Raw genomic sequence first — 16,513 nt, 5'->3', positions numbered from 1 at the left:
AATTAGTGAAATATTTAAAAAACAGATGAAAAATGCTACCTCAGGAAAAAAACACCTCATTTTTTCACTGACAGTCACAGGTTTTAAAGCTCCAGTATAAGCAAATCAGGTAGCGCATTTAAAAATGGCAATTCTGCACGATTTCCATACTGCAGGGATTGAACACATTAATCTTAGTAAATTTTTGCTCAGATCAAAAAAAAAAAAAAAAACCAAAATATTTCTTCCTCTTCTTCAAGAGAGAAAGATCCTTCCCTACCTGAGTGACTTTTCTCTGAGCCTCCCACACTTAGGCTAAATGTTATGATACAAAATATCTTGAGTATAACTGATGACATTGCTACTGTGTCTAAAAGGGACTGTCACTGAGCAGTATTAAAGCCTCTGTATATTTTCCAATAAGCTTAAAAAGCAACATCAAATTTTACATGGATATGGCTTATTTTTATTTAGCCTTGAAACCAGGGCTATTAAAAAAATTAAACATTTACCCCCATTTACTTTTAATACCAGAAGGGTTCAGTATATCACCAGCTGAAAGGGAAAGCTGGTAGATTTACTGCAACAGTCTTCCAATCTTGAACAAACATCTAACTTGTTACTAATAAAGAAAATAAAATGTTATACAGCAATAATTTTAGAAAAAAAAAAAGTTGTTAGATGGTGCATTTGTTGTAAGGGCAGAACATAAGGATGCCTGAGCTTTCTACATAGGTAAAACAATTTAAGTACTGTGAGGGCTAATGCAAATAATATCCTGATGACAATGGGATAAGTATCCAAACATACCAGAACTTAATAAGTGAGCAAAAATCCTTTAAAAAGCAGCAAAGTTTCAATTCTGAGTAAACTACTTGAAACTCATGAAGAATTCAAGTACTGTGACACTGAACAAGCTGTGCTCTCAACACCCAAGGTGTAAGATTATTCCCTATCGTATTTATGGGGTGCCCCGATGAAGGCAGGAATGATGAATCTGACTCCATGCTCTCAGAAGGCTAATTTATTATTATATTATATTATATTATATTATATTATATTATATTATATTATATTATATTATATTATATTATATTATATTATATTATATTATATTATATTATATTATATTATATTATACAGAAAGGATGCTTACTGAATGCTAGAGAGATAATAATGAAAACTCATGATTCTCTACAGAGTCCCAATAGAGCTTGGCACTGGTTGGCCACTGAGCCAAAACAATTCACACCAGAAAACAATAAAACAATCACCTGTGGGTGAACAATCTCCAAACGCTTCCCACATGAGCAAAACACAGGAGAAGCAAATGAGATAATTATTGGTTTCATTTTTCTCTGAGGTTTCTCAGCTTCCCAGGAGAAAAATCCTGGGCAAAGGGATTTTTTTCAGAGAATGTGAATGCCACAACTCCTTTTTGTGGACAGGTTCTGATAAATGGAAGGTACTGCAGCACTCACCGTTCTCGGTCTTGCTCAAGAGCTTTCTGTTCAGCTTCCAGACTTGCCTGCAGCCCTGCCTGTTCACCACAGCTGTGGTTCAAGGTGGCCAGCTTCTGTTTCTGCTCCTCAATTTCAAAGTCTATGGTGGAACGACGCTGCAAAGCGGAATGCCTCCTTTCTAACTTAGCAACAGCTTGCTCCAGTGCCTCTCTCTGCTGCTTTTCCCTTGATTCAAGGATTTCTTTCTCCTTTTTCCGAACCTTTCCTTCCTGCCTGGCTACATTGGCTGCGAATTCAAAGGTTTCTTGTAGCTGCTGCAGCTGATTTGTGCTAGCCCTATACTGGGCAAGCTGCTCTTCTTTTTCTTCTATTTCTTTCTCTATTTGATAGAGAGTATTATCTAACCCTAACAAGCCCCTGTCAAGGACTTCAGAAGCTCTTTGTTTTTCCTCCAGCAGAGCTGGCAAATGATCACTCTTCAGGTACTCAAGCTGGCGTATTTTAGATTGGAGCCTGTATTCCACTGGCTTTATCTTGTCAACTTCTTCAGCCTTGAGTATGGCATCCATAAAGCTTTCATCATCTCTCTTGAGATTTAAAGGTTCTTCATGTGTACATTTTAAGTGCTCCAGAGCTCTTTTTTCATCTGCTATTTCCTTTTCTAGGTGATCCATTTGTTGAATTAAATCTTTTTCCAAAATAGCCAGCTGTTCCAGCTGTTTCCTTTTAAACTCTACAAAATCATGCTGTGCTTTTTCTAATTCTTCATGGTTTTCATCACCTTCAGATCGGGCTTCCTTGACTTTTAAAAGAGATTCTCTGATCTCTTCAAGATTTCTTCTCTCTTCTTCTAGTCTTTGCACATCCCCTCTCTTCAGGAGCTCTATCATGACCTGCTTCTCTCGAAGCTGTTCCTCCAGGTGAGCCACCAGCATCACCTGTTCTCTTTCCTGTTCTTCAAGTCTCTTTTTTTCTGATTCCAGCTTAAGATACTGCTCATCTTTTTCCTTTTTCAGTTTTTCTAGTTCACGAAAAATCTGCATTTTCTCTACTTTTTCATTATGATTAAGTTCTTGTAGTCGCTGCATCTCCTCTTTGACCCGGGCAAAAATTTCTTCCTGCTGCTTTTTCTTTTGAAGCTCTATCTCCTGTTGTTCCCTCAATCTCTCCTCTTCAAATTTTTCTTTTTCAGCCAGCAAATCCTTTAACCTGCTTTCAATGTGAACACTTCTTCGTTTCAGACTCTCCTCCTGTTTTCGGATTTGCAGCTGAACTATTTCTGTCTCTTTGCGCTGTGATTCTACTTCTTGCTGCATTCTTACAAGTTCTGCTTTGTCAGATTTTTGTTTCTCTTCCATCTCTTCTATTTGTTTCCTACAGTAAAACATTTACATGAAGTTAAAAAGGTTGGGACTAAGATTTTTGACTATATATAACCATTTCTTTTTTTTAATAGTTTTGTTTTGCTACAGGTTCAAATCCTTCATTGCTCAGAAATGATTCAATGCATGAGACAAATAAAAAAGAGATTCATTTAGTCTGTGTCAGTGTAAAAAGCAGTGCATATATAAAGTTATATGAAGACATGTTATATAGGACTTCTGTTATTTAAAAATTAGACTGTATTAGTTCTGTCAAATCAAATAAAAATATTAATAGAACAAATCCATGCACACATTACAGAGTAAATATGTATTTTTTTAACATACATATATATTCTCATGCACAAAAACTTGTATGGAAGGACCTGATTAGCAATTTGACTCACCAAATTTAAGCCAAGAGATGAATTAAAGCAATGTTTTCACTTTAGGTAACTCAAACTGAATTATTGATAAACAGGATTATAAGATTTAACAAATTATTATGTCCTGTGTAATCTCTGTGCAGAGACAACCTGCAAGTCAACTGGTTATTTTGCCAGAAGTGAGAAGAATTAAAGTACAAGCAAATCAATTTTTTGCACAATCTGAATTCAAATTCCACCAACACAACAAAAACCATTAAGTATCAGTGATCCTATGTTGCATTAGTTGCTGAATAGTATCTGTCAGTGCTTCAGAGCTTCAGGATTTTTCTGAGTTTCCTTCACTTAGTCCAAGTGCATAAAGAGCTCCATCAAAATGGAGCACACCATCTAAAGCTGCAAAGGCAGAAAGGTTTTCAGCTTTTGAATCTAATCAGTGCTGAGATCTGTAACAAGGCACAGCTATCACTTCCACAGTCTTAGCAGCTATGATGAGCCAAAACAATCAACTCAGTTGGCCAGCTGATAACAATGCTTTATTTTGAATTTCAAACCAACTTGCACATAATGTTCTGAAAAGCATGATTAGCATGCCCATTCCACACCACAGTTAGATATGAGAAAAGGAGAATGTAACATGTGAGTTTCTCCTATCACACTTCAATCCAAAGACAAATAAACCATAACAAATAGATATTAATTAAGAAGGTAATTTGCCAGCTTTTAAAGAAAAACCATGAAAATAAAGAACAAGGGTAATATATTGTATTTGTACAATTTATCCAGTGTTTCTTTGCTAAATATCAGTTAGCTCAAATTCAGCTATTCAGGATTGTCTGCTTGCTGAATAACATAGTGATTCCAAATTCATGATGCAAAAGAGTTCATAACTTATATATAGACATACATACACACATAAACACCACAGAGAACAAGGTTACCTTTTACTTTCTAATTTTTCAAGCTCCTCTCGTTGCTGTCTCTCGAATTCTAGCCTGATTTAAAAAAAATAGAGAATACAGGGTTGTTACAGGAAAAGGGTTGTTTTCTGAATATCACAAAAATAGGAAGACATAATGCAATTTTCTGTCTGTTTAGATGATAATGATACAAATGAAGTTTTGTAAGACTACTTCTTACAAGAGCAGAAAATAGTTCCTTCATTAAGGTTACAAATTAGGTATCATGCTGACACAAGTATAAATAGAAAAAAAATTAATTTCTGGGGAAAAAGTATTAAAAAAGTAAAGTGAAGCAAGACATAGATGATTAGCATAGCCTCTGTGAGTTAACTACATGCAGACATGGCAATCAATACATAGAAATGTAATTTCTCTACCTTAGACAGATTGGTCCTTTAACAGGGAAAAGACTGCCATGGGAGGCAGGGGGAAACAGAGGGATCAATTGAGAAAGGAATTGATAGAAAAAACATATTAGCAGGACAGAATACTTTAAAATCAACAGCTCTTTGTTTTATTGGAGGTTAAATTGGTTAGATTCATAGAACATTCATCATATTAGATCTCAGAAGAAGAATTCAAATAATTATTCTTTCCGAACATTTTTCAAATGCCAATGACAGCTAAAGTAATTCTATTCATCCTATGGTTTATTAACTTATCCACTTCTGAGAAGGGAAAGGGCTGCAAAACTACAGAAGTGTGTGCTAATAGTTCTGCCATTTCCTTCCAAGAAAAAGAAAAAAATCCCAATTATTCCTAGGATGTAATCAGTGGGGGTTGAAAAACCCCAAACAGCATTTTCAAGCACAGAACACAATTCAAACCCATTCATTTAAAACATGGTGAGATTTTAATGCATTCAGTTTGACAAGGTTCTGAATAACCATGGGAGAGCAGTTTATGTAATTTTTTGATATCAGCTTTCATTACAGTAGTACACAAGTATTTTTCTTAATTTCATTTGAAATATTTATCTGTTATTTAAGGAAATTTTTAATAACAAATACTCAAAAAGCAGAAAGAACCCATATATGGATTAAATTACTCAGCCAAATACACACACATTCAATTATTTCAGGCTTGTTACACCATAAGGATGTGCAGGTTAGTGAAACAGTCCATAAATACTGAAAAAAAATGAAAGACTGCACAAGTTAACTTCAAGTTTTTGATAAACTGCAGTTTGAGACATTGTCACCACAACTACACAGATAGGTTTCTAAAAATAAGGAATTTTTAATATTTCTTTTTAAAGTAATAGAAATGAATACAACAAAAAGAAATTCCCTTGGAAATACACAAATAGTACACTAATAATCTAACATTTATAAAGCTATGGTAAAAAAGCATGATTCCTGCATGTTCAAGAAGCATTTTTTTAATGGCTGCAATAAGGGAGAGTGACTACTTTTACAAATCCTGTATTTCATTTTCCCCTATTTCTCACAGATTCATTTCAAAAAATGTCTTCTACAATCCCTAAGTGATTAGCCAATGTAGATTTTTATACCCAGATCCAGGCATTCATGTAACTGTCTCCCCAAAGGTGGGCACTTTACAGCACAAGGACAGATGATGATAACCCAGTATTTTTAATTTGATCACCATTGCTGCAGAAGCAATGCTGCAGAAGTCCACAAAGTGGATGCAAAATGCACAGAGTGCTGAAAAGGAACAAGCAGCAATCTTGGAGGCTTTCAGGAAGCAAAAACTTAATCCAGTGGTAACATGTGCTTTGGGTTTTCCTTCCCCCCTTTATTTTATTAAAGCTATACCACAAAATTTCTCCCTTTGGCTATGATCTGCTATCTGAAATTCAGAGCTTTTAGTCATCACTTCTTACCTAGGGCTTGGCTGATAAAATGCCATAATTATTTCTTTCCAAAATAATACAGACCTTGGGGAACATAGCTCTGGCTTGTGGAAATGCAGGTTTCTTTGGGCACTATTAGATGTAGACGCTCTTTGCTTAGACAGTTGGCAAAGAACAATTTGATTGTATTCCCATGCTTGGTTAAGCCACAAAGGAAAATGTTAGATCAGCTAACATAACATGCAAAACCCAGAGTAAAACCTTTTGGTGTTTTCACTGTCCTATAAAACATATAATTTGGCAGATATATTTTTTATAAGCATTAAAATGGTAATTAACTTTTGACTGAGACCTAATACAAAGAAAATGAACTATCACAGCAATCGGTCTGCTACAAAAACAGATCAGTGATTAAAAATTCTGTGATCTTCTCTTTGAGGAATTGTCCCTAAAACCTTCCACAGTGGGACTATGACACTCAGTTTTACCTTAGACTGATATGAAGCTGGAGGCACCCAAAAAGCTGTTCAGGAAAAAGGAGTGAATTGTACAAATCTGGTTCTTTCTTCAGTGAAAATGGTTCTTCCCCAAAGAAAAATATGGATCATTACCACTCCAGTCAGCAGCCTCCAAACACAACACTGAAGTGTTTTAAAATTGCATGTTCAGTGCATTGCAGACCACTAAACACTTCTGTGAAGTCAAGAGTGTCTGCTACCTGGAGATGCCTAAGGTGGTCTGAGCTCCAGTGAAGGCTCTCCAACAATGAGGTTATTCACAGTATCTCCATTCTCTAAGGTGCAGCCTTTCTTCTGCAGGGCTAAGAATGATTCCTTAGTCTTCCTTAGCTGGCTGCCTATTTTCTTAATATATTTAGGAACTCACCAGTTTTGAGACTTCTGGAATATTTGTTTCAAACTCATTGTGGGCTCAAAGTTATTTCAGGACAGAAGAGAATTTGGAGAGGCAGGATAGGCCTGACTGAAGTAACCTTACTCCTCTAAAAAGCTACTACAAAAAGAAAAACCTCAGTATCACAAAAGAAAAAAAAAAACTATAACCACAGAGGCTCTAACAAATCACTGTCAGTTTTATGAACCACACATGCAAGACTGATGTTTTTGTGTTTAGTCTATCCTAATAAAAATCTTTTTCACATAACCTCTGTTCCCTTTATTCATGTGAGCACTATTGTGAATAGAAAAAGCATATTAGCTTGAAATTAAAAAGAAACACACAGATATTAAAGACTAGAATCTACTCTTTCTTCTTTTGTAGATCTACCACAAAGGAACTTAATCTGATCAGTGTTGAATTAAATAGACACCATTTTCCTGGAAAGTGTGTCATATCTCGTGCTAACAGCAGTGGAGATAAGCTGCAGAGAAATGAAGTCAGTTCTACTAGCACAGTACTACAGTAGCTTAATTTGCACAGCACAAAAGTGCAATCTGATACTACATCTGTTTGGAAAGACTGAGTACTGGCAGGACTACAGAGATGTTACAATGTTCAGTATGCCAATTAATGAGATTAGTTTAAAAAAATAACAAACCAAGCCTCCCATACTAAACTGTCAGAGGCTGAAGTAGTTCATGCCTCAAACATTGATTAAAAGTTTTGCTTATAATAGCAAAAACTGCATAAAGAAGCTACAAGCAAAGAAGCCTCCCTGAAGATACCTGACTGGACTGTAAGTAAAACCACTAAGATTAGATAAAAGGAAAACCCATTCTTTAATCATCTCAGGCCTAGGAAAAAACAAAGTTGAAGGAGAGGAATGTATCCACAAGAAAGCCAAAGGCAGCAGATATTCTTCCCTGGCTGAGTTTGGGGTGGGAGAGACCACAGCCTGCAGAAGCCAGTTTTACACAGACTCCTCCCCCCCCCCAACCAAAATTATGCAAGGGGGGTGTAGAGGAGGTTTCAGACGTAGCCTCTGGTTAGAGGCACTGAACACCCACCCTCCCAACACAAAATGGGCCAGCTGTGGAACCCCCAAGCCCACAGGCCACATGCACAGGACATTCACACAGCAGCCAGCTGAGGGGGGGCCATAATCCAGCAAAAATGCCCTCCCCAGAGTCACTGCTGAAGCCTTGCACCACAGGACTGCACACGGTGCAACACAGACAATGGCTAACTCCCAACCAACAGGGAGGTGCCTGGGTTTCCTACCTAGCCTGAGTGTGCATTAACCCACTGGACTCTATGCGTTTTTTGGGGACCTTCACCACCAAGAAGACCAGCTGGAGAGGATCAACAGGGCATCATTGGGATCCATGAAATGATGGTATTTTCCTTATTCTGTCTCTGCCGAGCCCCTTCTGTCCCCCCCACCTATTTTTTATTTCTTTTATTCTCTTTCTCTCCCTCTCATATTTACTATCAAATAAACCCCATACTATTGTCACTGGTGTATGGTCTCATTTTCACCTTAATTCAGGCAGAGGCACTTCTAAGAACTTTAGTAACTGGATCATGACAAAAACCCCTGACAAGACCAAGGTTTCTCATCAGTAGTTTTACAGCTACAGTATCATGTAGCTAAGAAAAGGTCCACAAATGAAATCTTTTACATAAATCTACATGCAAAATTCTATTTTATCCCAATTTCATTATCTGAAGCAGTGTTCCATGACACTAGATTAAAGACAAAGACTGAGAAGTAGAAAAAAGAATTCTGCACATTAAGCCAAAATTTTATGCAACAAGATAGTTTCCCACATATGGGAAATCAAGAGCCAAACAAAAAGGCATACACAAGAAAAGATCATCCATCTGAAAACACTATTAAGGATAATTCTGGTTTTTACAGGAAGCAAGATCCACCATGTTGCTCTCACAACTGAAGGTAATATCCCACAGGCTCTTCTGGCATTGATTCAATGCCTACAAAAGTTGCAAATTTAGCTACCTCTGTAGATTATTAGTACTGAAACTGGAAGGAAAGGCTAAATGAACAACAGACAGAATGCTAGTCAGCCACAAAAACTGCACAGCAGAAACCCCAAAGGGCCAGCTCCTGAATCTTGGCCTGCACTGGTGGTCAGCAGTATAACATCATGTTGAGAGAAAATGATACTCCAGTCTGTTGCAGGAAAGGCTCGTAGCATTGCTCTTGATAAAACAAACAAATAAACAATCCCCAACAAACTAGATTTAGTGTAGGATATTCTTTTCCATTCTGCACTCTTCCAGAATGCAAGATGCTCTACCCCACTTCCTGGGTACAATCACCCTGCCTTTGATAATCAGAGATAGGATTTCATTGAATGTTTCACCCAGGCTGAACACAGTCACCACTAGGAAGAATAAGCAGCACAGCACTTGCTTGGCAGTATTCTTTGCTGGAAATAGAGTTTGGAGTCTGCTTTATTCAAAACATATTTAAATTGCATTTATCCCAGCTCCTTTACCCTTAAAATAATGCCTTCTACCATAAGCATTCTATGTCATTGGAACTGCATAATAAAACTTTTTTCCATATTTTAATTTGGCCACTTACTCAGAGCTACTGGCAGAGAACACAAGACATTCATTTCTCAGCCTTTTTATGCTTGTATTGGTATTATATGAACTCAAGAAATCTTAATTTTCAGTTCAAAATGCATTTTTCTCAGGAAAAATAGTTAACTTGTAATTCTGAAGAAAATATAAACATAAAATTTTCCATGTCATTATTTTGCTGAACTGCTTTAGTCATAATGCTTCTGGAACATTTCAAACAGCTAAAATGAAGAATGACTGGAATTACAGCAACTGTATTTTAGAATATACTCACCCTGGATTATAAAGCATAACTGCTGACAAATTCTCACAAGATTTAGAAAGATCAGTCATAGACAAGCTGAAGGAAGATAGCAGTCCACTCTAACAACAGACCATAAAATAAAAGTATTAGACATGCTTACAAACTCTTACTTTGATGAAATATTAATTAAAGTACATGAAGCAAATGAAAAAAAGGCATCCTACAACAATCAAGACATGTCTACGCTAGAAATAAAATAGTGAAAAGGTTTAAATTTACCAAACACTGGTTTAATCTCACCTTTCTTTTCTCTCTTAGCTTAGCAGCTTCTTTAGGGTGGTTAAAGCGAAACATGTTGGTTCTTCCAAGTAATATAACAGCACCTGATGGAAAAACCACACACCACTAACTGCCAACATTCTGCAGCTGAAAGTACCATGCAATTTTTCACACACACAACATGTAATCAAAGATTTCCATTGAGTAAGAACTAAATGAAAATGCATTTTGGCAAGTGTATAACCATGCATAGTCACAGCTGCCTTAACTGATGCATACAGGGTATTCCTTCCTCTTCCTACTTAAACAAAAATGAAACTCACACATGTTCACACACTGCATGAATGTGACTGACTCAAGATCAGTTAGAGAATAAACACAGGGAGAGGAAGCAGCTGTCCCAATTTGATCTATATACTCTTTAACAGTACTACTGTGGAAGCCACCAGCAGATGCAGATTGAACAGGAACATCCATAAATGTGAGCAAGAACAAACCTGTCCATCTGCTACTTATCACTGGTCAGGTTTGAATCCAGCTAGGCTAAAAGCTCCAGATTTCCATTATTTGCACTCTCACATTTTTCTTCTGCATGTGGAACACTGAAGTTTACTGTTATTCAAAAGAGGATTATTAGACTTTAATACCCAACAGCTATTTTCTGATGGAAGAACCTTGAATAATTCATATTGTTCAATTCACATCTATTATTGTATTTAATCAGTTAAGGTATAGTCACAAATAAAGAGATTCTGAGCAATTCTTATCATATTTTAAAGACAATGGTACCAAGATTACAACTTCCCTACTAAGAAGTATATTGTCAGTGTGTCTCACTACTGTCATAACATGGAAGTCTTCCAAGTTCACCGCCTCAGAATCAAGCATTTGTCTGTCAGTCAGTACAAAGCATTTTTTAAAAGGACTCCATTGCACTCACAGTATTAAAAAGCTGTTATCAAACTCATCCCTACAAATTCTTACCATCTGAAAATGACATGATGTCCTTAGCAAGGAATACTTCTCTAAAAATCAGCTTAATTAGGAGTATCAATTCAAATTAGGTGATCCAGACTTGGCAAATAAATGGCCAAGAGCACTACAGTCACTTTTTGCTTTCTACACAACACTTCAATTTTGGATTACATTTGCAGTTTACCTCAGTCAAATCTCAAAAATAATTACCTTTCACAAATCTGTATGAAATTCCTTCAGTTGCTTTCAAGTGAAGATAAAAATAATTAATTGCAAACATTTTTGACCACTTCACTAAGTGGAAGCAATGTAAATAAATGAATTAAATTTTCAGAACTAATAGCTACAGATATGTGTCCCTAACTTCATAAATTTCAAGGAAGACAGGAGAGAGAGACTTAAGAGGAAGCACATGAGAATCAGTCCTAAATGATGGTTATTTGAATAATTCCTAAGTTTCTCTTTTAAGTAAGAAGGATTGACAGTTTGGCCCAAACTCCTGAAAATGTGTTCTAAGGTGAGGATATATTTAAGATAAATGACAAACTGTAATTGTGAATGTTAACTCAGCCACCTTTACAAAAACAACCACATTAGCCAGAATTTACAAATGATAGAAGAAATCCATAGAAGGAAGTGGCAATTAATTACCATGCCTCTTATTATTTTTGAACTCCATGATGGTCTAAAAATTTGCCACATTTTCAAATGCACAGCAATTAATGATGAGCGGAAACATTTAAATATATCAGCAGTTAATCAGTGTTACCTAAAAGCAGGTATTTAAGGACCCTGGCACTTCATGCTGTGAGACTAAATGCTAACACAGCTGGGATAAATAGATTCCTTAGCACAAGTCCTTAAACTAGTGATTTCATCAGTTTGGCACACCTAATGTCACCTTCCCCTCAGACTCAGTCTCCTTACACACACAAAAGGTCAGCTTAGGCAGCTGGTTTTTACAACTTAGCAACTCTAGCAACCCCTTCCCCTTTGAGTTGCAAATTTTTGTCTAAAAAATTTATTAGGGAAAAAAGTCATGTTTCCACTTCTAGCAGTACAAAAATCAAGTTGTAATATGCATCTGAAAGAGGGAAATGGCATCTGAACTCCTACTTTTTTCTGAGGCACACTGAACATTCTGCCTGTAAAACACTGCGGGATAAAGTAAAGATGACTCATCACAACTCAATTTTTATTGTTTACAGTGTTATTTGCTATTAATGTCAATGTTTCTGTTAGGAATTTACGCTTAGATTTACTCAAACCTAAGACCAAGGTGGGGCTGGGCTTTTCTTTTTTTCCCTGTAACAGAAACAAACACATAGGTCTCTCATTTTGCATGTAGAAATAGGCACTAAATAAAAATGAGTCAGTGCTATCTCTCTACACCTTGCTTTCTGCAAGCAGCTTTTATAGAATTATCTGTTTTGGGTTCAGAAAGGATGCAAGACTCCCCTTGTTTAAAACTACTTTTGTTAGCCTAAGCTTACACTGAAATCTCCTTTTCAGGGAAGTAACATGAGATTGTTTTTCAGCAGTTGAGCTGTGTCACAGCCTCACTCCTAAACAGGTCTTTTTCAGTTCCTTGCTAAGTGGGAAAATATTCTGGGTGCTCCTGGAAGATAAAACATGGAGCAGCTCTCCTGCAGCACTCACCAGCTCACTTGTTAGTCGGTCCCTTCCAGGCCAACACAATGTATCTTTGTTCCCAGCTGTCCTGGCTGCTTTTTCATTTCCAGATTTTAAAGCTTTTACATTAAAATCATAGTTCTCTAAACCTCCAAAGGGTTAGCCTACCCCTTTTTGTCATTTCCTATAGCTGCAGCAAACAGACACTCAAGCTCAATCTCCTCAATTCTCAAGAGAATTTGGCAGTAGTATTAAGTAGGACCAACCTGAAACTTGGGGAGAGGGGCAGGGGTGTCTCTGACATTTTTTTAGTCCTGTAGATATCTGTATTATTTTTCTTAACATAACAGTGGTTGAAATTAAAAAGAAATTCTCTTTTCACCATGTGAATTCTTTGACAACAGAAATGCCATGGCGTTTTCCTGGTGGTTTTGGATTGCAGTTGAGAAGATATTAAATTAAATCCAATTAAACAATAATCCATTTATATACATGCAGAATTTTTTCAGTGTTGCTGGCAGGAAGAAGCAAAGAGGTTGCCTGAAAAATGACATTACACTAGGTATTACCTTGGTTGAGGTGTGTGGGTTCTGTAATCTGAATGCCATTCACAGAACACTGTGCTCCATTCAGTGGGATGAGGTTCACAGTTCCATTGAGATTTTCAAAGATGCAATGCTCACTTTCCAGATCAAGGCCATGAAGAACTAAACACAAAGAAATAAGATAACATAATTAGGTTCCTCACAATTAGTGAGATTAACATGCTAATAATAATTTATTAAGAACACACTGCACTACATATCAGAGGGTATATCTTCTCTTTATTCTGGACAATGTTTTCTTCCTTCCTTTATCATATCCTGCATGCCTTAAATATTTATTGTTTTATTCTAGTGGAAAGAAGTGTGCTGGGTTGGTTTTGCCTTTTTTTTTTTGGTGTAATGGTCTTTATTCCTATGCTTTGATGCCTGATTAGCAAATGCTCCATTCTTTCCAATAAAAACCAGAAAAGTACAATTCACATATTTGTAGGAAGAGATTCTTTGACCAGTTTCACAAGGAAATAATGAAAACTTGTAGACCTTAGGGCAACCATACTTCAATCTGAAAAGACAGGATATAAGGTGATACTGTAAACAAAAGGATGGCTGAAGTAAAATTCTTAAATCTGATGACATTCAGGGCTTTTATCAATCAGTTATGCTACTTTCCATTTTTCCTTCAAATAATGTGTGATTATGTATATTGCTTAATACCACAAGGCATCACAAGTTTGGTAGTTTCACAGAATTTATAATTTAAATCCAGACAACTTTTGACCTATGAAAATTTACCAAACTAAGTTATTTGACTCTCAGATTCTCACCCAAGAATTAAAGGATGCAGTTTACTTAATGAAACTGCCTTCCAGGAACTTATGTAAAGCTTATGTGATAGGACAGTCCAGGTCTGGCAGTTAGTTGCATTGGTAAGAAATCAATAAGAAAACCAGTAGACTTTTACCAATCTTCAGAATTTTTTAAAACTCTAATCTGAAGTCCCAAGACTATCTTACATATAACAGTCTAACAATGCTGTCATTATACAAAGGTTAAGAGAATGATTTTGCAGTAATTGAGACAGATGCTATATGAAAAAGGACAGTATTTTTACAGGATGCTATTTCAAGAGAAGTAAGAAATCAATTAGTAACAAGTGTATGAACATACTTAAAGCCCACAACCTATGCTAGAAGTCATGCTCTCTGAAGCAAATCCCATGCAATTCAGCTTTCAGATTTTCTAAAAATTAAAATATGCAAACCACAGAACAATTAAGTGAAAAAGGGAAAAAACATATGAAGCTCAGTTCACATATTAGGATACTGGAAGAACAAAGAATATAAAAATGCCAAATTCCATACCAATGTCCTGTTCTGTTATAGCATCTTCTCGGCCAACATATGTTTGGCCCTCCTAATTAAGAGAGAAATACACATTATTTCCAGTTGGAATCTCCTTATCTCCCCCACAAGAATATAATTTATCCTTCCACTTTTTCAGGGTAACCTGAATGAAATATATATTTAAACATACATGAAAAAAAGGAATCATGTAGCATTTTCAAAATGCTTTCACAGTCTTCATTTTATTATATTATAAGCAAATTCAAGTTTCAACTGTCTGGTGCAGAACCACCTTTATAGTTTTGAGACAATGCAGATTTAGATTTTAAGTTCAAGCTTTATAACATTAATAACAAACCAATACATACAGATAAAAATATGAAACACCTATAACTGGTTAACCAACTGACTCTCAGGATAAATCTAAAGAGATATTTTAATTTCATCATTTCCAACCTCTTAAGAGCTTTTCTTACTACAGCAGACAAGCATGAAGAGCTTTTCTTACCACAGTAATGTAATGAGCACTATATATAGATAGCAAATCAATAATGCAATTTTTCTTCTGAAAAGAATCACAAGGCATATAAAGGCTACAGAAACACAGATGTGTATTTACCTTCAAGTGGTACAAGATGATACCAGTACTCAGAAGATCATCATCAATGCCAATGAGATGAGGCAGTTCAGAATCTAGCACAACACCTATCCCTTCTTTCCTCAGAGCCAAAGTTTGTTCCTATAAAGGACAAAAGCCTATTTATTAGGATGGGTAAGAAACACCCCCCTTCCTTCTCTTTCTAAACCACATTTAGTGTAACTTCTTCTGTGCAATATCACACAAAAGAAAGGGCAATTTTTGATTTTACATTTTAAATATGACTTCTTTACTTTTATTAAGCACTCCAAGCTTGCTGTTGAGGAAATCTGTGAAGGTGTTATTTGAAGGAAACCAGACAAACAGCTGAACTATACCAGAGAAGGAGCATCAATCAAGAGTGTAACAAAGCAATCTTGTGTAAAAGCAAGCTATGTGCTACCTTTCACAATGGTAAGGAGAATTTCAAACTCCTCAGTATTCAGGACAGCTAAAGAACAGAAAACTGAAAACTTTTCAGCAGTCCTTTCAATGAGCTGAGCCTTGCACAATAAAAACCCCAGACCCCTGACAATTCAGTAAACCTAAGCAGCTGAAATATCATGCAATGGAAGAGAAGCATTGGCAGTAGTAAATAAATGTAAGAAATATTCACAGCACATAATTTCAATACTTCAAAATTCCTTGGGCCACATTGTACAGCCATCCATAGGCTGAAGCATCATTTAGCAGGACTTCAAGTGGGAGATTTCAGCTTTGAATAAAGTAATGTATTGTGCAGTACACAACAGCCTATGTAATAAATAAAAAATTAATTCTACCTTTGAAATAAGTTTAGTATTTAAAAGGTTCAATTTTCAAGTTGAAACAGAATCCTATTGACTTCTAGGCCTGGAAGATTACAACAACAGAAACACAATCTTTCAAGACAAATGTGTTTTTCTGTGTAAAAGGGCTAAGCCCTGACAATCCATGAAGCAGAGGCAATGTCAGCAAGTGTAATTCCTGTGTATTACAAGGAGCACCCTTTTCTCCTGGTGCTAATAAAAATGGAAAATAAGTTTTGTGACAGCTGCATGACTACTCCTTTTCCAAGTCATCAAAAGCCTTCTCCAGAGCCAAAAAGACACCAAAATATTTGTAAGAAAAAACAGCACACAGATTGCTATATGTATTTTCCCAAGCACAGCAACTTGCAAGTCTAAAGAAGAAAGCAGATGTAAAATCTCATTTCCCTGCATGAAAAAAGACATTGTCAATATTGATGCTGTCTAAAAATTTCAAGTATGGACGCATCTGGGCAAGATGAGATGATGACACAACATATAAGACTCTGCAAAACAAAACTGGGAAATGTTACTCTGGTCATAGATGAATTAAAAAGTTCTCCAACATTCAGAAAGAAAACAAATAAGCTGTG

General features: G+C 36.2%; 1 protein-coding gene across 3 annotated transcripts in view; it reads right to left on the bottom strand.

Moving 5' to 3' along the window:
• The window catches only part of KIF16B (kinesin family member 16B), a 137,191-nt gene that overhangs the window by 58,544 nt on the left and 62,134 nt on the right, over window positions 1-16,513 (bottom strand). For all 3 annotated transcript variants that reach the window (XM_084203166.1, XM_084203168.1, XM_084203167.1), the window contains exons 13-19: window positions 15,115-15,234; window positions 14,514-14,565; window positions 13,177-13,314; window positions 10,022-10,104; window positions 9,752-9,840; window positions 4,131-4,184; window positions 1,461-2,816 (exon numbers count right to left, since the gene is read on the bottom strand). In XM_084203166.1, the coding sequence (XP_084059292.1) occupies window positions 1,461-2,816; window positions 4,131-4,184; window positions 9,752-9,840; window positions 10,022-10,104; window positions 13,177-13,314; window positions 14,514-14,565; window positions 15,115-15,234 (1,892 nt within the window). The remainder of the gene's footprint in view (window positions 1-1,460; window positions 2,817-4,130; window positions 4,185-9,751; window positions 9,841-10,021; window positions 10,105-13,176; window positions 13,315-14,513; window positions 14,566-15,114; window positions 15,235-16,513) is intronic.

This window comes from Fringilla coelebs (genome assembly GCF_963513975.1).
Source record: "Fringilla coelebs genome assembly, chromosome: 3".
In the NCBI taxonomy this organism is placed as follows: Eukaryota; Metazoa; Chordata; class Aves; order Passeriformes; family Fringillidae; genus Fringilla; species Fringilla coelebs.
This window is presented reverse-complemented; position numbering and strand designations above follow the sequence as displayed.